Below are 27,224 nucleotides of genomic sequence, written 5' to 3'. Positions count from 1 at the left end.
CTCTCAGTTTTCTACTAAAATTCTCATTGTTTTAATTACTTGGAAATCAGCCATAGCTATTTTAAAAACAGAGGTCTGGTAATTTCATTTTTTCCAATGTCTTGCTTCTCTGTGGACCATTTTCTATTGCCTATTGATTTTCTTTTTTATCATCATGTTTTTGTTTCTTTTTTGATTGTTAAATGTTAGAAAAGATTTGAAGCACAGGATGGCTTTGTCCCCAGAGAAGATTTACATTGGCTTCTGGCAGCCTTCTAGGGCCACTCTCAAGCCTCTATTGCCTTAACCAAACAAGAATGGGCTTCAGTTCCTTGAGATTATTGTTCTGTCTGTAGTTTACCTACAGATCTAGCCTGTAGCCCTTTGGGCTAACAGCCAAAGCCTGGGGGATTTCCCTACATATAGGAGGCTAATTGCAAATTTATTAACCTAACTCATGAGTTAGTCTGTGTTTTTTGCTTACTTGCTAAACCTTCCAGCTTCCTCTTCTAGAATGAAATTCTAGGGTTAAAAAATATGTACATATACACACACACATGTCTTCTTTTTTTGATCTTGGTTCTGTGATTCTTCATAACCTTTTAAGGCATATAGTGCCTTTAAACAGATTTGTTAAAAAATATGTTTTACCAGATTTTCTAGTTTTTCTTAGTGAAAGTTTGGCCCACCTACGTGTTAACCTATTATCACTCATGAAATTCATTAATAGGAACTTTTGCCAAAATCAGTACTGACAAATTCAGTTCATTTTAAGATCAACCAGTAATAATGTTGAAATTCTAAAACTGACCAATGCTCATTAGACAGATGCCCACTCATGTGAAAACTTATTTGTGCATAAATTTAAGGGATATGTGCTCTCATTGGGTAGTCTCATCTGCCTTTGGTGGTTGGGGAATGGCATGCCTTTTAAAAAAACTAAAACCAGTATAGTTATTTTATTTGGCTGATTTTGAATGGTTATTCTGTTTTGATAAAAATATATTTAAAACATTTAGGTCATTTAGGCTGATTCCATGTCCTATGCTATTGTGAATAGTGCTTTAGTGAACATAGATGTGTATATGTCATTATGGTAGAATGAGTTATATTCCTTTGGGTATATACCCAGTAATGGGATTATTTGGTTGAATGGTAATTCTGAGTTATTTGAGAGAGATCATCAAACTGCTTTCCACAGTGGTTGAATTAAGTTACAGTCTCACTAGCAGTGTATAATCATTCTCTTTTCTCTGCAACTTCATCAGCATCTGCTATTTTTTGATGCTCTCCACCCCCCAGGTTTTTTTTTTTTGCGGGGAGGTAGGGTCTCACTCTTGCCCAGGCTGGAGTGTAGTGGTGCAATCATGGCTCACTCACTGCAGCCTCAACCTCCTGGGCTTGAGTGATCCTCCCACCTCAGCCTCCCTAGTAGCTGGGACTATAGGTGTGTACCACCATGCCCAGCTAATTTTTTGTTTTTTGTTTTTGTTGTTGTGTTTTAGGGGCAGGGGTTTCTCCACGTTGCCTGGGTAGGTCTCGAACTTCTGGGCTCAAGCGATCTGCCTGCCTTGTCCTCTCAAAGTGCTGGGATTACAGGTGTGAGCCCCCACGTCTGGCCTTGACTTTTAAATAATAGCCATTCTGACTAGTGTGAGATGATATCTCATTGTGGTTTTGATTTACATTTCTCTAATGATTAGAATGTTGAGCATTTTTTCTTTACACCTATGTATATAGATAGTGAGACGTTCCTTGAGAAGTTGCTTACTGCATCATAATGTATGAATATATATTTTTCATTTCTGAGATGTATACTTTTAAGGTGACACCCTTTCAGATTATTGTTATTTTCCCTTATTCTTGGTAAACCAGTTAACTTATAGCATAGTTTGGAAAATGCCCATCTAATGTGCGTTTTCTCGTGTTTTCTAAGGACCTTAAAAGTAAAATTACTAAGCTTGAGTTAAAACTGTACGGCAGAAATACTACCTTCTTTTTAAGCTTTTCGTTTTTTTCTTTTTGCTTTAAATCCTTTTGGAAACTTGATAGAATTCCCATTTTGTTGATATTGTCCTTATTTAGGTGTTGATTTTCATTCGCATGTGTTTCTGTGTTTCAGTCGGATTCAGTGGTTTTGGCATCACAGTCTAGACAAAGGACATGTAGGCGTAAATATCCAAATTATGGTAGAAGAAATCGTAGCTGGCACGAGTTATCTTCTGGAAATGAGTCTTCAAGCTCCGTAAGACATGTAAGTGGAAAACTTTAAAATGTTATAATCTTAAATGAATTTGTCTTAGTTCTTTACTTTGAATGAATATACCCCAAATTTATATGAAAATATAGCATTCTGCAGAGATTAATATGAAATTTCACATTTTGAATGTTAACAAAAACTTTTAATGGCTAAGATAGTCACACACACCGTACACTTGTGCAATCCAGTGGTTTTACATGTTGAGCATCCCAACTCAGAAATTCGAAATGCACCAAAATCTGAAACTTTATATAAACTTGATGTTCTAGTGTGCATTTCAGATTTTGGATTTTTGCATTTGGCATGTTCAACCTGTAAGTGCAAATGCAAATTTTCCAAAATCTGAAAAAATACAAAATCTGAAACAATTCTATTCCCAAGCGTTCTGGATAAGGGGTATATAACCTGTAGTATATTGACAGAGTTGGGCCATCGTCACGACCCCTGTTAAATTTTTAAAACATTTCATCATCCCTAAAAGAAATCCTATTCCCATTTGCAGTCACTTGCCAGTCCCTCCCTCTCCCCCAGCCCCTCACAATCACTGTTATATTTTCTTTTTTTTTTTTTTTTTTTTTGGAGACGAAGTCTCGCTCTCTCGCCAGGCTGGAGTGCAGTGGCATGATCTCGGCTCACTGCAACCTCCACCTCCCGGGTTCAAGCGATTCTTCTGCCTCAGCTTCCCGAGTAGCTGGGACTACAGGTGAGTGGTGGCCCAGCTAATTTTTGTATTTGTAGTAGAGAAGGGATTTTCAACATGTTGGCTAGGATGGTCTGGATCTCTTGACCTCATGATCTGCTCGCCTTGGCCTCCCAGAGTGCTGAGATTACAGACGTAAGCCACCACGCCTGGCCAGATGGGCTCTTAAAATACGATTTTGTGACTGGCTTCTTTGACATTGCATAATGTTTTCTCTAATGATTAGTAGGTTGAGCATTTGTGTAGCATGTATCAATACTTCATTCTTTTTTTTATTTTTTATTGCCTAGTAATTCTCTCATTGGATGTACCACATTTTGTTTATCCATTTATCAGTTGATGGACATTTGTATTGTTTCCACTTTTTGGCTGTTATGAATAGTGCTGCTTATCAACATTCATGACAGGTTTTTGTTTAGACATGCATTTTCATTTCTTTTGGGTCATGCTGGGAGATGGTATGCTGAGTCATATGGCAAGTCTTACGTTTTAACTTTTTGAGGACCTGCCAGACTCCTTCAGATTGGCTCTACCATTTTATATTCCCATCAGAAATATGAGAGTTCCAGTTTATCTACATCCTCACCAATGATTGTTGTTATTCCATTTTATTTATGTTATCTTAATGGCGTGAAGTGTAGTATCTCTTGGTTTCAGTTTGCATTTCCCTAATGACCAGTAATGTTGAACATGCTTGATGCTTATTCAGATCTTTTGCTTATTTTTCACTTTTTTGGGGGGGAGGGGTCTTTTTATTGCTGTAAGAATTCTTTATGTATTCTGGATACAGTCCTTTATGACTTGTAGATATATGACTTGTAGAAATTTTATTCCATTCTGTGGGTTGTCTTTTCACTTCTTTGGTGGTGTCTTTTGAAGGATGAAAGGTTTAAATATTGATGACATTCATTTTATTTTTTCCTTACTGGCTTGTTCTTTTGCTGTTGTGTCTAAGTCTTTCTTTAATACCTTTGATTGATTTTTAATAATCATGTAAGCTGTTGGTCTTCATTTTGATTTGTTTGAGGAAGAAACCAATTTTTTTTGGTAAAGAATATTTAATAGGCTGGGCGCGGTGGCTCCTGCCTGTAATCCCAGCACTTTGGGAGGCCATGGTGGGCAGATCACTCCTGAGGTCAGGAGTTCAAGACCAGCCTGGCTAACCTGGTGAAACCCTGTCTCTACTAAAAATACAAAATTTAGTCGGATGTGGTGGTAGGTGCATGTGATCCCAGCTACTTGGGAGGCTGAGGCAGGAGAATCGCTTGAACCCGGGAGGTGGATGTTGCAGTGAGCCAAGATCGCGCCACTGCACTCCAGCCTGAATGACAGAGTGAGACTCTTGTCTCAAAAAAAAAAAAAAAAAAAAAAGAGTATTTAATATTACAGTGTTAAAATTTCCTGATTGAGTAATGTTGTAAGGAATAAAGTGTTATGTATGACTGAAAAGTTCATTTAATTGTCTTATGATGCAGTAGGTTAATAGTTAAGCATGGGGTTTGAGTTTAAATCTAAATTTTTTTTTTTTTTTTGAGACAGAGTCTTGCTCTGTCGCCAAGCCTGGAGTGCAGTGGTGTGATCTCGGCTCACTGCAAGCTCTGCCTCCCAGGTTCAAGCGATTCTCCTGCCTCAGCCTCCCAAATAGCTGGGACTGCAGGTGCCTGCCACCACGCCCGGCTAATTTTTTTTTTTTTGGTATTTTTTTTTAGTAGAGATGGGGTTTCACCATGTTAGCCAGAATGGTCTCGATCTCCTGACCTCATGATCCACCTGCCGCGGCCTCCCAAAGTGCTGGAATTACAGGCATGAGCCACCGTGCCCGGCCTAAATCCAAATTCTTTTACTTTGGCACTTTGCTTTGCTTTTCTGTGCCCCTGCCTATGTGATATGTACCTCAGAGGTGCAGCAATATGTACCTCAGAGGTGTTGTGAGAATTAATCAATAATGTCAGGTGTTTAAAATAGTACCCATTACACAATAATGTTAGCTATGATTATGATTAAAACCATCTGTTTAAACTATTTTTATTTTTTTGAGACAGGATCTTGCTCTGTTGCCTAGGCTGTAGTACATGGTGCAGTCATGGCTCACTGTAGCCTCAAACTCCTGGGCTCAAGCTATCCTCCTCCTTCAGCCTCTGGAGTAGCTGGGATTAACAGGCACCAGCCACCCTGCCTGGCTAAACTATTATATTATTTAATGAGAATGTTTTTACATTTTTTTTTTTTTGAGATGGGGTCTTGCTCTGTACCTCAGGATATAAATATGAGTAGGAAACAGTTATTTTATTATCTGTCATTTTTATGTTGGTTGACCTTTTTCTTTTTTCTTTTTCTGCATACGTATTTCTTCCAAAGGTTCTATATGTAACTTCCATTGTATGACGTAAGCAATTGGATAGTCAGGTTATATCATGGTTTGGAATAAAGGATTATATATAGACTTTGCCTTTGGGAGGAAGGTATAGTATCCTAGTCTGGAAATAACTGTTTTACCATGCAGCTCTGTTCCAACCTCTCCCCCTCAAGTACCTTGAATTTGCCTAACATAATAGACATGGGATGGTTTCCTTTGGGAAAACTGTTACATGTAAGGTCATTCTAGAAAGTCTAGGGTGGTATGTAGTGGCGTTATCATTATTGACATGGAAATACATGAATTATTATCAAGGATATACAAAATCCTAGAATCAATATGTAAAAAGTGCTATAAAAGGGCTAAACATTAATGCATTTTATTATGCCTCGGAGGCACTATTGTAAATGTTTTATGCGTTATCTAATTTCATCATTCCAACAAGTAGGAATTAAGGCACTCTTATAATCTCTTTTAAAAATGAGGAAACTGAGGTACAGGTATGGAGGTTCAGTAACTTTCCCACATTTATATAAAAAGTTAGCAGCATGGTTTTAATCATAATCATAGCTAACATTATGCTTAGCATAGAAAAGCTAAGCAAAGTGCCAAAGTAAAAGAATTTGGATTTAGGCTGGGTGTGGTGGCTCATACCTATAATCCCAGCACTTTGGGCGGCCGAGGCGGGTGGATTACGAGGTCAGGAGATTGAGACCATCCTGGCTAACATGGTGAAACCCCGTCTCTACTAAAAATACAAAAAATTAGCCGGGTATGGTGGTGGGCGCCTGTAGTCCCAGCTATTGGGGAGGCTGAGGCAGGAGAATGGCGTGAACCCAGGAGGCGGAGCTTGGAGTGAGCTGAGATCACACCACTGCACTCCAGCCTGGGCGACAGAGCAAGACTCTGTCTCAAAAAAAAAAAAAAAAAAATTAGCAGCATGATCTCAGAGCAGAAATCCTGCCTTCCCGAAGCATCAGTTCACTTGAGGATTTGGGAAAATTAAACTTAAAAAAAAACATTTATTGAGTGCCTCCTATCTGCCTGGTGTAAATTTTTAATTTTGATGTAATTTCAGACATAAAAGTTCTGAGAATAATAAAAAATTCCTTTGTGTTTACTAACCTGAATGTTAGCACTCTCCTGTTTGTATGAATATATTTTAATCCTTTTGAGAGTGAGTTGTACGTATGCCTCTTGATATCTACATATTTCCTTGTGTATTTTCAAAAACAAGTGATATAATTATCAAAATCAGGCTGGGTGCAGTGCCTCATGCCTGTAATTCTCAGCACTTGGGGAGACCAAGGTGGGAGGATTGCTAGAGCCCAGGAGTTCGAGACCAGCATGGGCAATATAGGGCAACCCCTCCTCCACAAAAAAATGAGAAAAAAATAATTAACTGGGGGTGGTGACCCACCTGTAGTCCCAGCTTCTCTGGAGTCTGAGGCAGGATAATCACTTGAGCCTAGGAGGTCGAGGCTGCAATGAGCCTTGGTTGCACCACTGTACTCAAGCCTGGGTGACAGAGTGAGACACTGTGTCAAAAAAATGAAACAAAAAATGAGGCAACAAACAATATAATGTTGTTATCAGATCTGCAGATCTTACTCAAATTTTACCAGTCAGTGGTCCTGATAATTTTCGTAGCAAAAGAAAATCCTAGATTATGTGTTACATTTTGTTGTGTCTGTTTAGTAACCTGAATCTAGTCAAGTTCCTCAATTTTTGTTTTAATGTTGATATTTTTTGATGATTTATGACTAGTAATTTTGATGATTAGGGTCATGCAGTTTTGTCAGTATTACTACAGAAAATACACTATTCTCAGTGCATCACATCAGAAAGCACATGATTTGTGTGATACGTGCTTTGATCACTTCCTAAGGTGGTGGTGTTTGCTGGTTTCTCTATGGTAAAATTACAGTCTTGATTGTTGGATTTACTCCTTGATCCCTGGGCTGCAGAATGGATGTGTTAGCAGGCATGAAAACAACATTAGTCTCCTTTGGCATCCCCATCAGAGCTCTTGGGTGGCTAGGTATATTATCCACGAGCAGTAATATTTAGAAAGGAGTCTTTTTTTTTTTTTTTCTGCTCAGTAGGTCTCAACAGTGGGCTTACAGTATCCAGTAAACCGTGCTGTAAATGATGCTGTAAATAGATTTGCTGCCACCTAGGCTTTGTTGTTCCATTTCTTACACACGGGCAGAGCGGATTTAACATAATTCTTAAGGGGCCTAGGATTTTTGAAAAGGTAAAAATGAACACTGACTTCAGTTAAAAGTTACCAGCTGCATTAGTCCTAACGAGAGTGAGCCTGTCCTAGAAGCTTTGAAGCCAGGCATTAACTTCCCTCTAGCTGTGAAAGTCTTAGATGTCGTCCTCTTCCAACAGAAGGCTATTTATTTCATTTGCATTTAAAATCTGTTATTGTAGCTATCTTCATTTTATTATCTTAGCTAGATCTTCTGGATCACTTGCTGCAGGTTCTCCGTTAAAGCACTTGCTGCTTCACCTTACACCTTACACTTTTATGTTATGGACATGCCGCCTTCTTTCCTTAAACCTCATGAACCAGCCTCTGCAAGTTTCCATCTTTTCTTCTGCAGCTTTGTCACCTCTCAGCTTTCATAGAATTAAAGAGAGTTAGGACCTTGCTCTGGGTTAAGCTTTGGCTTAAGGGAATGTTATTGCTGGTCTGACCCTCTATCCAGACCACCAAAACTTTCTCCATATTAGCCATATGGCTATTTTGCTTTCTTATCATTTGTGTGTTCACTGGAATAGCATTTTATATTTCTAGATTATTCATATAAATGAAATTATACAATATTTGTCCTTTTGTCTTTGGCTTATTTCAGTGTAGTTTTATTTTGCATTTCTCTGATTATGCATGAAGTTGAACAACTTTTCATATGTTTATAGTTAAGAAAATCTTTATGAATAGTCTATATATGTCTTTTAGCCATTTCTCTTGTGCCTTTGTTCTCTCCCTTTCCCCCTCAGTTTTTGAGTTCTTTATGTGTTAGATGTGTTAGTTCTTTCATATATATTGAAGATGTTTTCTTCCATCTTGTCAGTTAGTGAGGTTTTTCTCTGTCATTGTATCCTCTAAATAATTATAATCTGTGTGTGTGAAAGCCATTGATTTCAATACGTTTAATTTTTTATGTATCCTGCCTTACTGAGTATTTGAGTTAATTCTATCATTGATTTCTCTGAGGTTTTCAAAGTATATTCTCGTTTACAAAAATATATAGTTTTACTAGTACTCTTCTAATTTTTATACCTCTCACTGATTTCTCTTGTCTAATTGTATTGTGTGTTTAGTACTTATGATGGTGAATAATGGTGGATATAGTGGACCATCTTACTGTTGTTGATGATATTATTGTTTCTACCATTTTCACATTAAGATGCTTTATTTTAAGTCTTTACCATATATATGTATATGAGATACATATATATGAGATAGGGAGATTTCAGCTAATGCCTTTTTTTTTTTTCAGTTTTCCATTGTTTCCATTATTACCTATTTTGAGTGCTGTTTTTAAAAAAATGAGGAATGACTGTCTATGGTATTTTCTTTTAAAATTATTAGTAATATTATGATTTTTCTATTTATATCTATTTGGTATAATTTCAATTAATGCAGATCTTTAAAAATACAGTAGTCCCCCCTATTCCTGGTTTCACTTTCCAAGGTTTCAGTTACCTGTGGTCAGCTGTGTTCTGAAAATATTAAATGCTGCATTCCAGAATTAAACATTTTGTAAGTTTTAAATTATACACCATTTTGTGTAGCATGATGAAATCTTAAACTGTCCTGCTCTGGCCCGCCCAGGACAGGAATCATCCCTTTGTCCAGCATATCTATGTGTTACCTACTTGTCAGTCAGTTATCAGATTGACATCACAAGAAAAACGGTGAGTACTGTACAATAAGATACTTTGAGAATAAGGTATTTGGACAGGGAGAGAAAGCAACTACATTCACATAATTTTTTTTGCAGTGTATTGTTATTTGTTCTGCTTTATCATTGTTCCCATACTGTGTCTGATTTATAAATTAAACTTTATCATAGGTATGCATGTGCAGGTAAAAACAGTATATACAGAGTTAGGGTACTGTCCACCATTTCATCTATCTGCAGGGTTTGCAGAGTTGGGGGGCAGTTGGAATGTATCTCCTGTGGATAAAGGAGTACTGCACTAAAACAAAGATAAATAATGTAGAATATTAAATCTATTTGACCTTTTAAAATAAATCCTGGTTTTGTGTTGTGGTAAACTGTTCTCCACCTGTGGTATGAATTCATTCTACGTTGTTTGCAGAGGTGTGGAGATGGCAATGTGTATGTATGTGTTGGTTCCATTCAATTTTGGTTTAGAAAAACTATGGGCTGTAGAGTTAGCCCTAGTTTCTAATTCCAATTCTTATACTTACTTTCCTGTGACTTTAGACACATTACTTCACATTTCTTAGCCTTAGGTTTTGGTGTATATAAAGAGCTAGTAGTGGGCAGGTAAGAACTTGGGAGATAACACAAAAGTCACAGGCAAAGATGGATCTAGGTTTTGTGAGGTTAGAAGCTGATATAATTTTAGGGACCTTCTTTAATAAAATTACAAATAGGCACCAGGGCTTAGTTAAAATTAGAAGTTAAATTGTGGGCTTCCAAAACTTTAGTAGTATTAGCTTTATGTTAACTTCTGTGCTTACAGAAGTGTTTTGAGAGTTAGTTGAGATAATACAGATAAAACATTTCACAGGGTGCCTAATTTCAGGTAGTAGCTTTTAAGAAAGGGTCTTTATATTACTGTTATTAAAAAAAAAGTCTACTTTGAGCATAAAAAGCAGAGTTTTGTTCAGTAGTTCTAGAGCAGTAGGCCTTAGGATCTGTATTCCTAGAGTAGCATTTACTCACATTTTGAGAAACAGTTTTGAAGAATATGTTGGCTTTGATTTTGCCTATTCAGATGAAGTAAGCAAAGTTAGATGTTTCCTTGAAATTTGGTTGGTCAGTTTTTGATTCTTAATGGCATTTTCATTATCTGTTATAGATACACCTAATATAAATGGTAATGCTACAAGAAAAGTTGATGTCTCAATTTAAAAATACCTGCCTAGAATCCATGACCAGAACTTAAAGAAGACTTCAGCTGTTAGGATTGTAGGAATCAGGCAGTCTTGTTTCCCTGTTTTCTCTTCACTGACTTAAAAAAAACCCACAGCAACTTTATTTTTAAGAGCACAATAAGTTCCTATGTACTCTATCTGTCCTGTAAAGTTTCTCCTATTAACCTTTTGAGTTAGTTCAAGCTCTAGCTGTTGAAATGAATATTATTACATTATAACTAAATTCTGTAGTTTACATGGGGTGGAGGAGTCACCCTTTGTGTTGTACAGTTATGTGGGTTTTGACAAATGCACAGTGTTATGTATCTATCATAATAGTATTATACCAAATAGTTTCACTGCCCTGAAAATGCTCTGTGCTACACTTACTCATTCCCCCACCCATACCCCTGAACTCCTGTCAACCGTTTATCTTTTTACTGTTGGTCACATGCTCAGTCTCCCCTACTTTGAACATCCTGCAGCAGAGTGGAACATTTGCAGTCAGTGAGTCTAGACTGACACATTATCACACCAAGGCTCCACAGTTTGTTAGGGTTCCCTTCTGGAGTTGTACGTTCTGTAGGTTTGGACAAATTTACAATGTCATGTATCCACCATTATAATATCATACAGAATGATTTTATTGCTCTAAAAATCCTCTGTGCTCTACCTGTTCATCTTTCTCTTCCCAGCAGCCCCTGGCAATCACTGATTTTTTGTCTCCAAGTTTTATCTTTGTAAAATGCCATGTAATTGGAATCATATAGCTAGTAGCCTTTGCAGATTGGCTTCTTTCATTTATTAATATGCATTTACATTTGCTACATGCCTTCTCATGGTTTGATAGTAGTAGTTGTTGTTTTTAGCACAGAATAATATTTCATTGTCTGGACATATCATAGCTTATCAGTTTACCTACTGAAGGATGTGTTGGTTGCTTCCAAGTTTTGGCATTATAAAGTTGGTATAAATACCTGGATGTAGGTTTTTGTGCGAACATAATTTTTCACCTCATTTGGGTAAACATCAAGTGTGATTGCTGGATCTTATTATGTTTATTTTTATAAGAAACTGCCAAACTGTCTTCCAAAGTGGTTGTACCATTTTGCATTCCTTAATGAATGAGAGTTCCTGCTGATCCACACCCTTGTTAAAAAATTCTTGCCAGCATCATTTGTAGATTCAACACAATCCCAAACAAAATCCCAGCAAATTAATTTTACTGACAAACTAATTTTTCAAGTTTATATAGAGAGGAAGAAGATGCAGTATAGCCAGCGCAACACTGAAGAAGAATAAAACTGAAAGACTGACACTCTACTTGGCATTAAGACTTACTGTAAATCTGCAATTTTCAAGACAGTGATGCTGGTGAAACAATAGATCAATGGAACAACATAAAGAGCCCAGAAACAGACTGACACAAATATATTCAAATGATCTTTGGTGAAGGAGCAAAGAGAACTTGGTGGATAAATTTATTATTTTCAGCCAGTGGTAGAATAACTGGACATTCACGTACAAAATAAACGAATCTTAGACACCAGTTCTTTCACAAAAATTAACTCAAAATGGATCATAAGCTTAATGTAAATGTAAAACAAAAAAACCATAAAACTTCTAGAAGATAACAAAGGGCAAAATCTCTGTGTGTCCATGAGTGTGGCATTAACATTTTTAGATACAGTATCAAAAGCACAATCGTGAAAGAAAAAAGATAAAATATTTGGATTACACTGAAATGAAAACCTACTGTTCTGGGAAAGATACTATTAAAAGAATGAAAAGATAAGCCACAAACCAGGAGAAAATATTCGTAAAACTTATATCTGATAAAAGACTTATATTCACAATATACAAAGAACTCTTAAAACCAAGCAATAAGAAGGCAGCCTAATTTAAAAATGGGCAGAAGATCTAACAGACACCTCACCAAAGAAGATAAACAGATGACAAATAACCATATGAAAAGCTACCAAAATATGTCATAGTAAATTGAAAACTAAAACAATTAGATACACCTATCAGAATAGCTAAAGTCCAAAATGGAAAACATTTACATTGACTTTTTATTAAATTTACTCAGAATGGCCTATTGTATCACTTTTTTTGCTAATGGTGGTAGTGTTAAATCTTATGGATGTTCTCTTTTTGTCTTATGCTTTGATAAGGAAGGGATGTAGTGAAGAAGTTTGCTTTTTAAGTTTATCTAATTATATTTTTACTGATTACCATTCATTTTTCTTAGATTATTTAATCTTATTGGGGAGGATTGTGTACAGCTTTTTTCTGGACATTTGTTATTTAACTTCAGGGATCAAGATTTTTTTCCCCCTTCACAAATTAGGAGACTTCCTGTGATCAAAGTGAAGGTTCTGGTTCTTCGGAAGAGGATGAATGGAGAAGTGATAGAAAAAGTGAAAGTTACAGCGAAAGTTCAAGGTATCTGTTTTTAATTGTGATCTTTTAAGCATTTTAATCATAGCCTTGGATGGAATCATACTTGAATTTTATTTAAGAGACAAGAATTTGCAACTGTGGAACAGTTTTTAATACACTTAAAAGGAGACAAAAACTAGATTAACAGCTGTTCCTGTAGAAGTATTTCAGGAGTTTTTTGTTGACTTTAGGCAGTTGACCCAGTGCTGTTGAACATGCATACTGAAAATATGAATTTAATCTTGGCTGTACCTAAAAAGACTAGTATCTAAAGTATGTCTGGTAAAACCACAAGTATATTCATTATTATTGCATGTGTTGAATTTTTGTTAGTTTCGAGATCCAAATTTCATGGGGCCAAAATGTCAGCTTCTGGTTCTTATCTTGGTGCGTGTCACTTTCATTTATCTCAACGAGTGCTCAACCCAGAAAACTGGACGTTAATCTCTCTTGTCCACCTATCCATAACATGGCTAGAAAATTCTCCTTCTTGAATATCACTCAGATCATCTTTCTTTTTTTTTATTGGTGCTGTATTGGTCCAAACCATTATCACATACTCTCTGCTTCCTTTCTTGTCTTGTTTTACTTCATTATGACAAGGAGCTAGAATGATTTTTTTTTTTTTTAAAGAACATAATATATTATCTTTTTTTAAACAAATTTAATTGTGGTAAAATACACATAACAGAAATATCATAACCATTTAAAGCATGCAGTTCAGTACTGTTACGTACATTGACATAGTTGTGCACCCAGTCTCCAGAACCTTGTTTATCTTGCAAAACAGAAATTCTATACCATTTAAAGAACGATTCTTCACTTTACCCTTCCTCATGTCCCGGGCAACCACTGTTGTACCTTCCGTGTCTTCATTCATTGTCTTCTAATTCAGCTTTTCTTGAATTTTATCCAAAACAGATCCTCTTATAATTTTTATAAACACACTCTTTTTCTAATAAATACCTTTTTGTAATGTGTTCATGTGTGTATTTGATAGAGATGAAAAGGTGTGTGGTTGGTTGAAGTTGGGCCAAGGATGGCCCAAGTAGAGACCTTTATTTTTATTATTATTTCTGTTTGGTGAAGCTAGTAGTGGACCAGGGACTAGTTTTTTATAACTAGTTTCCTCTTTGACTCTGATTTTGTTAAGGTATAGCTAGGACTAGTCTCTTTCTTAGATTTCTGTCATAACAGGGAGACTCCTCTTGGGAAGAAACTGACTACTTAGGACTTTCAGTTTGGTGTAACTGTGCTTCCCTTTAGCTTCTCAGTGTATTCACTGATGGCTTGTGATTCCAGTTGGAATTCCTGGTCTATATGTCAGCTTCCTCCAACATGGGGGTAGTGGTGGGGCCTATTTTTGGGGTTTTGTATGATTCTTACTGTTTCCATAAGTCTGTGTTTTATTTCCTTGAAGGAGTAATTGTTAGTTGTCTTGCATCATATTTTATCTACAGTATACTTAAAATTTTTTTTCAGATTTATATCCTTCCTTCATTTATAGTGTTAGTGAAGATTTCTCTTTTTCTCTCTCTTTGTTATGATTTTCAGTCACTTCAGTACTTGTTGGTAGTGAGGGGAGAATGCTCAAGTTAAATCTTTCTGGTATCTTCCTTTTCCTTTTTCTCCTCTCTCTGTTCCCTCAATTTTATATGATTGACTTGGTATCATTGCTTATATTCTGGTTCCATTCAACTGAAAGCACTCTCCTTTTCTAGTGACTCTTCATCTAGATATTCCGATTGGACAGCTGATGCGGGCATCAATTTGCAGCCTCCGTTAAGAACATCATGTCGTCGACGAGTTACTCGATTTTGCAGTAGTTCAGAAGATGAAATATCTACTGAGAATTTATCTCCTCCGAAAAGAAGACGAAAGAGAAAGAAAGAAAATAAGCCTAAGAAAGAGGTAAGAAAAATGTATTTTTAAAAATAGCATGTATTGTGATACCCCAGCTTTACCCTATTTCAGATGTTATTTTAACATTTATCGTGATACTGGCATGGTGGTGCCTTGGGTGTCTTGGGCTGTGCTCTGGGGCTGGGCTGGGCGAGCTGTCAGCCCTCCTTCGGGAATCTGCACTCTCAGGGTGCAGCAGACACCTTATGTGTCTTGGGGATTCTGAAGGGCACTGTGGACTCCCCTATCTCCTACTCTCAACCCCTGTGGATAGCAGGAGCTCTGGGGCATGTGGGAAGGAAGGGAGCATCTGTCAGTCCTTTGGAGGGTTGGGTGGGGGCAGATTTAGTGGGACTTATAGAGGAGGCCTTTGATTCACAGATGCGGAGTCCTTTGCAGGACTGGGGCCCTGGTCTCTCCGCGAGAGACTTGGCATCCACCAGTGTCGTTCACTTCTAGTCTTGAGATGGAACTGCCATGACTGCATGTTTCTGGATGTGTCAAAAAGCAGGATTATCTCAAACCTTTAACATCCTGTCTAAGCACAGGTCTGATCAGAGGGCTGGGTACAGGCAGATTGGCCCTGGTGCCCTATGAGGAGACCGTGGGATTGGGGTTGCAGAAATTCCACAAGCCTCTTGCCACCTTTGTGAACCATATGACACAGATCCAGCAGGACAGTCCCAGAGACAACTGGGAATTGCCACGATGGTTTGGGATGTGGCCATGGTTTTCTCCACATATCTGGAGATGGGAGCTGTGGTGCTCTTGGGCTGCCTCGCAGTGAAACTGGGTGCTGGCATAGGGCTGATAGGCAGAGTGGCTGCCCTGCTGGGTGCTCATGTGACTATCACAGATCGAAAAGTAGCATTAGAATTTTGTAAATCGAATGGTCAAGGCAGTTTACCTCCTTGTATCCAACCCAGAGCTTTTGTTAAGGAGTTGACTTGGGGAAAGAATTTGGGGAGTTTTTCTCATAGAGATTTTGACCTGATACTTGGAGCTGACATCATATATTTAGAAGAAACATTCACAAATCTTCTTCAAACACTGGACCATCTCTGTAGCAATCATTCCATGATTCTTTTAGCTTGCTGAATTCACTATGAACAGAATAATTTGAGCAATGCTGGAGAGGCAGTTTACTGTAAGGTTCACTATGATACTGAGAAAGATGTACACACTTACACAGAAGAGAAGCCACAGCAAGGACCTACAGTTGGCTGTCATTTATAAGAATGCTGTTACTGAGGGTGTCGATTAAGGTCCTTAGAGACAAAACACATGTGCAGTTTTAAAACAAAGCAGTCCTTTGTGCCAACGGTGTGACTGATTGATTGATTTTTTGAGAGGAGTCTCTGTCGCCCAGCCTGGAGTGCATTGGTGCCATCTTGGCTCACTGCAGCCTCTGCCTCCTGGGTTCAGGTGATTCTCCTGCCTCAGCTTCCCAAGTAGCTGGGACTACAGGCCCACGCAACCACGCCTGGCTAAGTTTCGTATTTTTAGTAGAGACATGGTTTTGTCATGTTGGCCAGGCTGGTCTTGAAGTCCTGACCTCAGGTGATCTGCCTGCCTTAGCCTCCCAAAGTGCTGGGATTACAGGTGTAGACCCACTGTGCCTGGCCATTGCTGTAATTTCTAGTCATATTTACTCACTCTGAAATTCCATTAATGTTAAAAGATTTAGTGTGAGATTTTGGTTCATGCTTCTGTACCCCATATTGCTCCCTCTTGATAAATAGTTTTCACTGATGATGTGAAGCATTGGTATAAAGGCGTCTTTAAACTAGCAAGCTTGTTTCGGCGAGGTTAAATCATACAAATAATTTTAAACACCTTCTGAAATACATCGTATTTAGCCCAGTTTTCTGATTAACATGTTCCCTGAGCTGTTAGTACTATTGAAATCTTTTTCCCCATTTAAATTGTAAATACTCTGGGTTGGTTGAGTGGGATGTGAGTTTTCTGGGGTCTCATATTATGCTTTTTGGCTTAATTTCAGGTTTAAGTATCTAAACAAAGGGATAAGTAAAAATAAAGTTTTAGTTACTTTCTGAGAGTACCTAAAGTCTTGGACTAGAATATAGGTTATCTTTATCAAATCAAAAGCTGTGGTTTTCCCCCTCAGCTTTACCATGTCTCAAATGTTGCTTTAATGTAATTGTTTCCTAAGCTTTCCATGCCTTCTTAATAATATATAGGATAACAGTAAAAAAGATTCTAAGTCTCATCCCTCCATTAAGAGGTTAACTTCCCAAACATAAGCTCCTTCTGTATTGTACTTGTAATTGCTCGTTCAGTGTCTGTATTACCCAGTAGACTGTAAGCTTCTTGAGGGCCAGGAATGCTTCTTTATCTCTCATTGTTGCTTCCCCAGGATCTAGTATTAATATATCAAAACCAAATAATGAAAAAGATACATTCCAGTCAGAGGCTTTTGATTGTTGGTTTAAATGATTGTTATATTGTTTTATGATTGACTTTGATACACTTCATGAAGTCACACATAAACTTTTAAAAAATTATTTGTATGTATGTATGTATGTATGTATGTATTTATTTATTTCGAGATGGAGTCTCACTCTGTCACCCAGGCTGGAGTGCAGTGGTGCCATCTCGGCTCACTGCAACCTCCACCTCCTGGGTTCAAGCAGTTCTCCTGCCTCAGCCTCCCGAGTAGCTGGGACTACAGGCACACACCACCATGCTCGGCTAACTTTTGTATTTTTCATAGAGACAGGGTTTCACCACGTTGACCAGGGTGGTCTTGAACTCCTGACCTCAAGTGATCCACCCGCCTCAGCCTCCCAGAGTGCTGGGATTACAGGTGTGAGCCGTGGCGCCCGGCCATGCTACTTTATTATTAACACTTCTCCACCTCCACTGTTCTGAGTAGTGGGCTTGACAGTTAAACCTTTCCAAATCCGAAACTTAAAGAGAAAGCTCTATTTTGCTCAGAATCTCACAGCAACACTTATTTTCTCCTGTCAATTTCAACACTAGTAGTAGACTTCAAGGAATTTTAAGGTGCTTTCTTTTTTGTGTGTGTTATTGCTATGTTTACCATTTTCATTTTACATGTCTGTCTTCATACTTGTCTCTTCATTGTAATATCATCCCTATTTATTTGTGTACACTGTGCTGATTTCAAGCAGGTAGTCATTCTTTAAAGATGTTAAGTCGTTGTGTTTATCTATTGCTGTGTATAACAAACCACCCTAAAATTTAGGTGTTTACATGGCAAACATTGCGTATTTCATGTATTGGTGGATCAGGAATTGGGAGCTGATTAATTGGGTGATTTTGGCTCATGAGGTTACAACATGTTGACTGGGGCTGCAGTCATCTGAGGACTTGAGGAGTGTTGGACGTTATTCTTTCTGAGCTTATTCCTGTGGCTGTCGGCCTCAGTTCCTTGCCACACAGGTCTCTCCTTAGCTGGCTGCTTGAGTGTCGTTATGATTTTCCTCAGAGTGAATGATTTAACAGTAGCCAGGGATAAGCCCCAGTGCCATTTATGACCTAGTCTTAGAAGTTGCACATAATCTCATCTGCTTTAGTATATTTGGTAGAAGTGAGTCATTAAGTGTAGTCCACACTTAAGAGGAGGAGACTTCCACTTCTTGAAGAGAGAGAACTATCAGGGGATTTGTGGGCATATTTTAAAATCACCAGTCTTACAACCTACAGTCAAGAGGAGACTCCCTGTGATGATTAGCCTGTGGTCATACTCAGAGTGGAGTCTTGGCAGAACAGGCTATGTGTAAAAGAGGATTTAGGTTGGGTATTAGCCCCCTAAAATGGGATGTAAAATAGCACGGAGAATCTATGAGAAATTTAGGAGATGATACTAGGAAAATGTTAGGTAGATTTACAATGCTTTTTATAAGTGATATATTCCTATGTAAAGGAACTAAATATATATACTGTGTAAAAACTAATCATTAGATGGACGTGGCAAAAATAGTCATTCTGAATGGTGAAGTTTCTTTTATTTTTCATTCAAAGAGTGCATGCCCGTTGCTAATCTAAGAAACTTTGTTCTCTTCCCGGTGGTAGAATTTGCGGAGGATGACTTCAGGAGAGCTTGGAAATATGGAGCATTTATATGAATTTCATCCTCCAGTTTGGATTACTGACACCACACTTAGAAAATCTCCTTTTGTTCCTCAAATGGGTGATGAGGTGAGAGTAACACAAATTTAAAAACACAAATATGGAACATAAAATTTATATTGCTCTTAATTTTTAAATGCATATTTCCCTTTTGTAGGTAATATATTTTCGACAGGGTCATGAAGCTTATATTGAGGCTGTGAGAAGAAATAATATTTATGAATTGAACCCTAATAAGGAGCCATGGAGAAAAATGGATCTTAGGGTAGGACGATGGCATTATTAAATCATTAAACATTTTAGCACATATATAGTTAAATTATTTACAAATCTATTTAAAAACCTGTTGGAAACATATTTTATTACTTTCTTTCCTACTTGATAACATTTCTGCTATAACCAAACCTTAAGATCCTGTGGGAATGGCTTGTCAATGGGCAAAATTTGTATGTTGCTGATTGGTATGTAAAACGTTAAATGCAACAACCTAGAGTTTCAGAAAGGCAGCTTGGCAATATATGTATTATCAATCTTAAAAATGTTTATGTACCGAAGACAGATTTTCAAAGGGAGAAATGCAAGTTTTCAAAAGAAGAAATAAAAATTGGAAGAAAGGTTTAACCTCATGGATATTAAAATAAGGAAATAATAATTTTACCTTTTCAGTACTTAGTCAATTTTGTGATTTTGTTTGTTTTTAGCTCAAGAAAGAATTCCACATTTTAGCAAGTGGCAAAGATGTTGGTTTGTTAACAGTTATTCAGATTGCTGGTGGGGTGTGTGAAGTGGTCCAGGCTTTCTAGAGGATATTTTGGCAATAGGAGTTGAAACTGAAAAATATTTGGAACTTTTAATTCTGTGATTTTACTCGTCTGGTAATTTGGAAAACAAACAGAAATGCTTGTAAATACATGAGTATTGTAGTTCACTCACTGTTTACAAAAACAAAGCTGGAAAAAAAAATCAAATATTCCACAATAGTGAATTAACCAAATCATGGTGCATTCACACAATCACTTACTGTGTACAGCCCATCTTGTACTTGAAGGTTGAAAAATATTTGTGGAATGAATGATGGATACATTTACACAGTGTATTACTAATAGGAAAAATGGGACGTGAAATTGTATTTCTGGTTATGATAGCAAAATTTTAAAAACATTTGTAGCCAATCAAAAGAAAAACATCAAAATGTCAATGGTGATGATCTGTGGGGTAGTATTACACATGTTTTTTATTTTTTATATTTTTATTCTACACATTTTGATACTTTTAAAAACTTAGAACATGAAGAAAATACTAATTTTAACAAAGATAGCTGTTTTTAACACTTATATTCAACTTAATGACTCTGCTTCTATGAGTTAGGCTTTATATACATTTGAGGTTTTATTTATGTCTAACTTAGGACTATGTACCTAAGTACAGTCCATCCTCATTATTCTTGGATTCTGTATTTGTGAACTGCATGCTTGCTTTATTTGTAATCCCCAAAACAGTATTCTTGGAGCCTTTTGGTCATTTCTGTACATGCTCAGGGTGGTGAAAAATTTGACTTGCCTGACGAGCATGTTTCTAGTTGAGGTTGAACAAGGTGTTGCTCTGCCTTCTTTTTTTAGCTCTCGCACTGCAAACAAGTGTCCTTTTCATGGTCTGTTCAGTGCCACATATTTTCCATTTTTGTGCTTTTTGTGGTCACTTTGCTGTTTAAAATGGCCCCTAAGTATAGTGCTGACATGCTGTCTAGTGTTCTTAAGTGCTAGAAGGCTGAGATGTGCCTTATGGAGAAAGTGTGTTAGACAAGCTTCATTCAGGTATCAGTTAAGTGTTTGCAGATCAACAACATATTAAATAAGGTACCTTTAAACAGAAACACATAAAGCCAGGTTATGTACATGCTGGTTTACTACAGTGTTGGGACCAGAATTTTGCAGGAGCCTATCCCTGTATATCCTCTACAGCACCGATTTAGTATTTTCGTGTTCTAGATGACTTTATAGAACATAACTACTGTGAATGATGAGAACTATGCTTAGCACTTTGGTAGATTACAATAATAACATTTGTTCAGTGAATAAGTGGATGAATGATCTGTTGTATTCCTAGTATCAGAGAAGCAGACATTGGGGGGAGGGTTGACTATGGCAAATCCATTTGATGGATACTCCATCCAGGTAGGGACTTTCACCTGTTTCCTGTCCTGTCCCTACTGCCTAGAAGAGGTCATAGGATATGGTAGATTCTCAACAAATATTACTTAATGTATTAGGCAGAAATTTAATATCAGGATTTTGAAGAACACTTAGGAATAAGTAGAATGCTTACACATTTTCACTGCATAATATAAAACTATATAAATAGAAATGTGCATTGGCTGAGTGTGGCAGGTCACACCTATAATCCCAGCGCTTTGGGAAGCTGTTGTGGGAGGATCACTTTGAGCCCAGGAGTTCGAGACTAGTCTGGACAAAATAGGGAGACCCTGTCTCTACAAATAATAAAAATGTAGCTTGGTGTGGTGCCATGTTGTACCTGTAGTCAGTCCCAGCTACTGGGGAAGCTGAGGTGGGAGGACTGATTGAGCTCGGGAGTTTGAGATTGCAGTGAGCCATGATCGTGCTACTGCCCTCCAGCCTGGGCAAAACAGCGAGACCCTGTTTCCAAAACAAAGCCAGAAGGAAATATGTTAGATTTTTAACAGCGGTGGTTGTTAGATATTACGCTAATCAGAGATTTGTGTTTTCAGTCTTATACTTTTATAGTGTATTTTCTAAAGGATGTTCTTTGTATTAGAAACTATATTAAATATGTGGAGATTAGCAAAATTGAATGTAATTAATGGTATTGATTAAACTTGTCTGCTGGTTTGGAAACCTAAATTATAAGTTTACTTAATATAACAGTATGTGGAGAATTATAGTATTAAGGAATTGCTTTTATTTTAACCATTAAAAATATATGTCTGTTAAAGGATCAAGAATTGGTTAAAATAGTTGGAATACGATATGAAGTTGGGCCCCCTACACTCTGTTGCCTCAAACTAGCATTTATAGATCCAGCAACTGGAAAACTTATGGACAAATCTTTCTCTATTAGGTATGTATTATTTTTTAAAATGGAATTATTTAAATTTAAATTTGCCATTTTGCTGATGTAATGATTAGCATGCCCTTCCCATTCAACTCCAGGGTAACTAGTAGAGCACTGTGGATAGCCTAAGATGTGGCTCGAGTTTCTGATGGCTAGGAAACCCATCTCCCACACTGAAGTCATAGTAGGCATGTCACAGTTATGGTTAAGTGTGGGCAGTCTGTTTTATATGGTTTTCATGCAACTTACGTAGGTGGAGATTTCTGACATACAGGTCAAATTTTTTCTGCCCTTTGTGTTTGAAAAAATTCGGAATAAATAATTTCCTACACCTAATAGGGTTACCACTAGTCACATGTGGCTGTTGCTCACTTGAAATGTGGATGATTTGAATTAAATGTGTTAAATGAGACTTGGCAGAGTATGAGGCATAAACATTTTTTTTTAAAAGAAATGAATGTGTTGTGAATGTACACATTGCATTTTGAAGACTAGTTATGAAGAAAAAATATGTAAGATATCTCGTTTTGACTACATATTGAAATATTTTGGATGTATTTAAAATACGGTATGAAATTTACTGGTTTTTAAAAATTTCACTTTTAAAATACAGCTGGTTGAAAATTGAGAATTACAATTGTAGATCTCATTATGTTTCTTTTGGACAGTGTTGCTTTTAGACTATATAACCTGCTATGTAGAGAGTTTAATGATTTTTTAAATTTTTGTCTAGATATCATGATATGCCAGATGTTATTGACTTTCTTGTATTGCGTCAATTTTATGATGAAGCAAGACAGAGGAATTGGCAGTCTTGTAAGTCTATCCTTACTAAGTTTTATATACCCTTAAAAATTAATCTCATGTTTTATTGGTCTAACTTTTTGGCTGTGGGACTCTTACTTATAGTGTATACAAACATGTAAATTCTGGAAGAGATATAAGTGACCTATAAATATATTTTACTTAACACTTGGTACTTACTGATTATGCAGACTTTTTTGGCGGGCGGCGGGGCAGGTCGGGCAGTGTCTCCCTGTGTTTCCCAGGCTGGAGTGCAATGGCGTGATCTGAGCTCACTGCAACCTCCGCCTCCCAGTTCAAGTGCTTCTCTTGCCTCAGCCTCCTGAGTAGCTGAGATTACAGGTGCGTGCCACTATGCCCAGCAAATTTTTGTATTTTTAGTAGAGACAGGGTTTCACCATGTTGGTCAGGCTGGACTCGAACTCCTGACCTCGTGATCCACTCACCTCTGCCTCCCAAAGTTCTGGGATTACAGGCGTGAGCCACCATGTGCGGCCCGATTATGTAGACTTTTTAGACAAGCAACTTTTCTTCTGTTCTTTTGGTTCATAACATTTGGAAAAGATTATTTTCACTCCTTGACTATAGGCCAGAGTAGACATACTTCCTTTCAGACTTCCTTGTACTATATTGTATATAATTATCTTTGATGTAACATTGGTATAATTTACACAATTACACCAGGATCTAGAATGATCAGAAGGCTGAAAAGTAATTTCAGATTTCACACTGAAAATGTTCTGGTATACCCAAGTATTTCACCCTTGATATCGTAACAGTGTAGACTTAAATGAGAAGACTTGACACTGTTTCGTTAAGAAATAAAAAATGCATATACACTTACGCTTTATAACCATGTAATGTATAGGTGGACAGAAAAATTAAAAAACTAAAATTACCTTAATGTAATTTTACACATTTGAGTAAAATTACACATTGGAGTAATTTTGGTACCTCAATGTAGGCACTAAATTACTTGAATGTGATTTTTGTGGTGATCATTTAAGGAGGACTCGCTAATTCAGAGTTGTGTAGATCATTAATCTCAGGATATAACTGATAATTGAATGAAGTCATTAGGCTGGGTGGTAATAGCAACTGTTTCACAGGTGTACAAATATATGTTCGGTATGGAATGCTATCCTAGGAGCCTGTTTACTGAGTTAGAAATAGGATGGTTCATTCTTTTATCAGTTCTTGGATTTTTGTTGGAAATACTAAGTTTTATCCAGGCTGTGTCATCTGGTGTACACATTCATAAATGATATTAAGACATTGATCTTTCTAGTTACTGCAGCTTCTTTCTTTCTTTTCTTCTGTTTTTGAACACAAGGTCTTGCTCTGTTGCCCAGGCTGAAGGGCAGTGATGCAATCAGAGCTCACTGCAGCCTCAGCTTCCTGGGCTTAAGTGATCCTGTCACCTCAGCCTCCTGAGTAGATGGACCACAGGTGTGCACGACCATGTGCAGCTAATTTTTAATTTTTTTGTGGAGACAGGGTCTTGCCGTATTGCCCAGGCTGGTTTTGAATTCCTGGGCTCAAGCAATCCTCTTGCCTCAGCCTCCCTAAAGTGTAGGAATTACAGACGTGAGCCACCATATCTGGCCATTGCTACCTTTTTCTGTGAGTACTACAAGAAGGCAAATTTTAGATAAAGTCCCTCATCATCCTCATCTGACATGAAAGATTGTCAGGGCATATGGCTCCTCTTTATAGATTATTGTCCTGGTAATATCTACACAAGTAATCAGGATTATTTTGGGAGTAGATGAAGAGAAAATTTTTCTTGAAGAAAAACATACAGCCACAAAAATAACATGAAGCAACATTAGCAGGTTGTATAGTTGTGTTCCAAATAACTTTAAAGTTTCCCAGCTATTATGATTTTTCAGTCCCCATGAGAGCAAAAAAGAGGCTCTCATTTTTGCCAACATGTCCATTAAATTTTTTTAAAACTGAATTATCTACAGTTAAACTCTAGAGATGGAGTCCCAAATGCCTCCTGTAATTTAGCGGTTTTTGTTTTATTTTTGTGGTTGAGAAATTACTGGACCAGACGTGTTAATACTACACTTTAATTCATTTTGCTCCCCCATATTTGCTCTTACCTTTTTGCATGGAATTTGAGTAGTATGGCAAGAAGAAGTTGCTTGTTTTCATTTTTGCAGTGGATTTTAATCCTTCTCTTGAAAGGCCAAAGTAGGTTTATTTGAAAAGTCTTAACATAAGATTACCAGGGTGATCAGCTAGCAAAAACATAGAAAAGACACTTTTATTATGAGAAAACTTAATTTTTAAAGGCTCCTTTTTATTTAAAGGGTTGTTTTTGTATGAAGAAATATTTTTATCTAAACTGAAATTATCTTCTAGTATTAGGTAAATAGCAAGAAAAATATACACTTAATTTTTTATATCAAAGACTCACTCTCTTCTAACATGTTTTTGTATTAGGCCTCAAAATTGAGGCAGCTGATTTTTATTACAATAATTTATTATTACATTCAGTTGTAATTAATGTTTGTTAAATTAGGGTATTAGAGATTTGGACAAAATCATAGTGTGGTTTATCTCAAATTGTAAGTTTAAAGCTGTAACAGTCTCCTTAGATTTCTTTCAGGGGCTATGGTTTCAAGTGATTTTGAAGTAAAATATATGTAAAACTCATGTTTACATACGTTTGAAAATATACTAAAGACTGTAAAACATGTAGGTCTAGTAGTTGTGGCATTATTTTTTTTAAACCTTTGAAGAATTCACTGTAAGCATACTTTAATTATTCAAGACCGTTTGCCAGGTATATTATATTCTTTCTTGGGGATAAATTGTAGCTTTAACTTTGATTTGTTTCTATAAAACTTCCCTTGAGAAAAGAATTGTTGATCTATATACCGAAGAATCATCAGTGCTGGATAGGTGACTTTTGTTCTTTCTTTTAATTGGTTTTGTTTTGTAAATGGTGGGAAGGGTAAGAGGGAAGAGATATAGTTACTACAGCAGTTCATGTTTGTATAGTAATGAATGCTAAACACAGATCTAGTGCAGTTTATTTCACTGGTCGAAGTCTTAGTCTTAGAGTTGTTGGATACATCTAGAAATCCATTTAATCTAAATGTTAATTTTTTTATTCCATGTTTTTCTTGGTTTGTTTAGGAGCTCTGCTTGCCTGTTTTTGTATTGCGATTTTGGCTTCTTTTTTATCTGTATCATATGGTATTTTGTAGATTAAAAAATGTTAATGAATGTTAGCAGAGAAATGCCTCAGACTTGATCATTTCTCTCCTAGGTGACAGATTCCGCTCTATTATTGATGATGCTTGGTGGTTTGGAACAGTGTTAAGTCAAGAGCCATATCAACCACAGTATCCTGATAGTCATTTCCAGTGTTATGTTGTTAGGTTTGTATACAGATGAAAACTAATCATTTACAAATAATTCAGTGTGGCAGGTTGTTGTATGAATAATACATTTCTGGTTTTTAAAAAAAACATGGTTTTTATCTGTCATTAAGTCATGTCAGGCTGACCTGAAATGTCTCTCAGACATGCACCTTCCCTTTGTTTCCTATTCACTAGTACTCCCCTTGGTTCAGGTTCTGCTTGCTTCCCTGGAACTATTTCTGTAGCCACATTTCCTTTGCCTCGTATTGTCAGTGTCCTAGTTCAGAAGCAGATATTATATCATTAATCTTCTTCAAATAAACCTTTGATGCCTTTTCATTGGCAATGGAATAAAAACCACTGATTGTGGCTGTGGTGGAATTCAAGGCTTCATGCCTTGTCTTTGAGTTATTGTTCACTTTGGGTGCAAGCCGCATAGGATTTCTGGTTTTGTTCTTAAACCTGTTATTTTAATAATATATCCTTCTTAAAAAAATTTACTGTTAATATTTAAAATTGTATTGCTGCAGTGAGGTTAATTTTCATATTTTGTATCTTTTACTTTTATAATGGATACCTATTATCCACATTTTGTTTTCATGAAAGGCTAACCAGAGATTTGTTGTTTTTTAACAGGTGGGATAATACTGAAATTGAAAAACTTAGCCCATGGGACATGGAACCAATTCCTGATAATGGTATATATATTTGTTAAATAATGAAAACATTTTATTTTTAAATAAATAAATAAATACCTTAGTAGTTTGCTGTCATTTCTCATGTAACCCTGCATTAAACTTAACTCCTGGCTGGGCGCCATGGCTCATGCCTGTAATCCCAGCACTTTGGGAGGCCGATGCAGATGGATCACTTGAGATCAGGAGTTTGAGACCAGCCTGGACAACATGGTGAAACCCCATGTCTTACTAAAAATACAAAAAATTAGCCGGACATGGTGGCGTGTGCCTGTAATCCCAGCTACTTGGGAGGTTGAGGCAGGAGAATCGCTTGACCCCAGGAGGCAGAGGTTTCAGTAAGCTGAGATCGCGGCCACTGCACTCCAGCCTAGGCGACAG

General features: G+C 37.0%; 1 protein-coding gene and 1 pseudogene across 3 annotated transcripts in view; both read left to right on the top strand.

The window, feature by feature from the left end:
• Positions 1–27,224, top strand: part of BRWD1 (bromodomain and WD repeat domain containing 1) — a 134,498-nt gene that overhangs the window by 66,948 nt on the left and 40,326 nt on the right. For all 3 annotated transcript variants that reach the window (XM_031664882.1, XM_031664884.1, NM_001169085.1), the window contains 9 exon segments: positions 2,102–2,233; positions 12,768–12,862; positions 14,581–14,770; positions 18,821–18,946; positions 19,035–19,142; positions 21,849–21,973; positions 22,701–22,783; positions 26,055–26,166; positions 26,785–26,846. In XM_031664882.1, the coding sequence (XP_031520742.1) occupies positions 2,102–2,233; positions 12,768–12,862; positions 14,581–14,770; positions 18,821–18,946; positions 19,035–19,142; positions 21,849–21,973; positions 22,701–22,783; positions 26,055–26,166; positions 26,785–26,846 (1,033 nt within the window).
• LOC103882596 lies at positions 15,246–16,186 on the top strand (annotated as a pseudogene).

Source organism: Papio anubis, chromosome 4 (genome assembly GCF_008728515.1).
Source record: "Papio anubis isolate 15944 chromosome 4, Panubis1.0, whole genome shotgun sequence".
NCBI classification, from domain to species: domain Eukaryota; kingdom Metazoa; phylum Chordata; class Mammalia; order Primates; family Cercopithecidae; genus Papio; species Papio anubis.
This window is presented reverse-complemented; position numbering and strand designations above follow the sequence as displayed.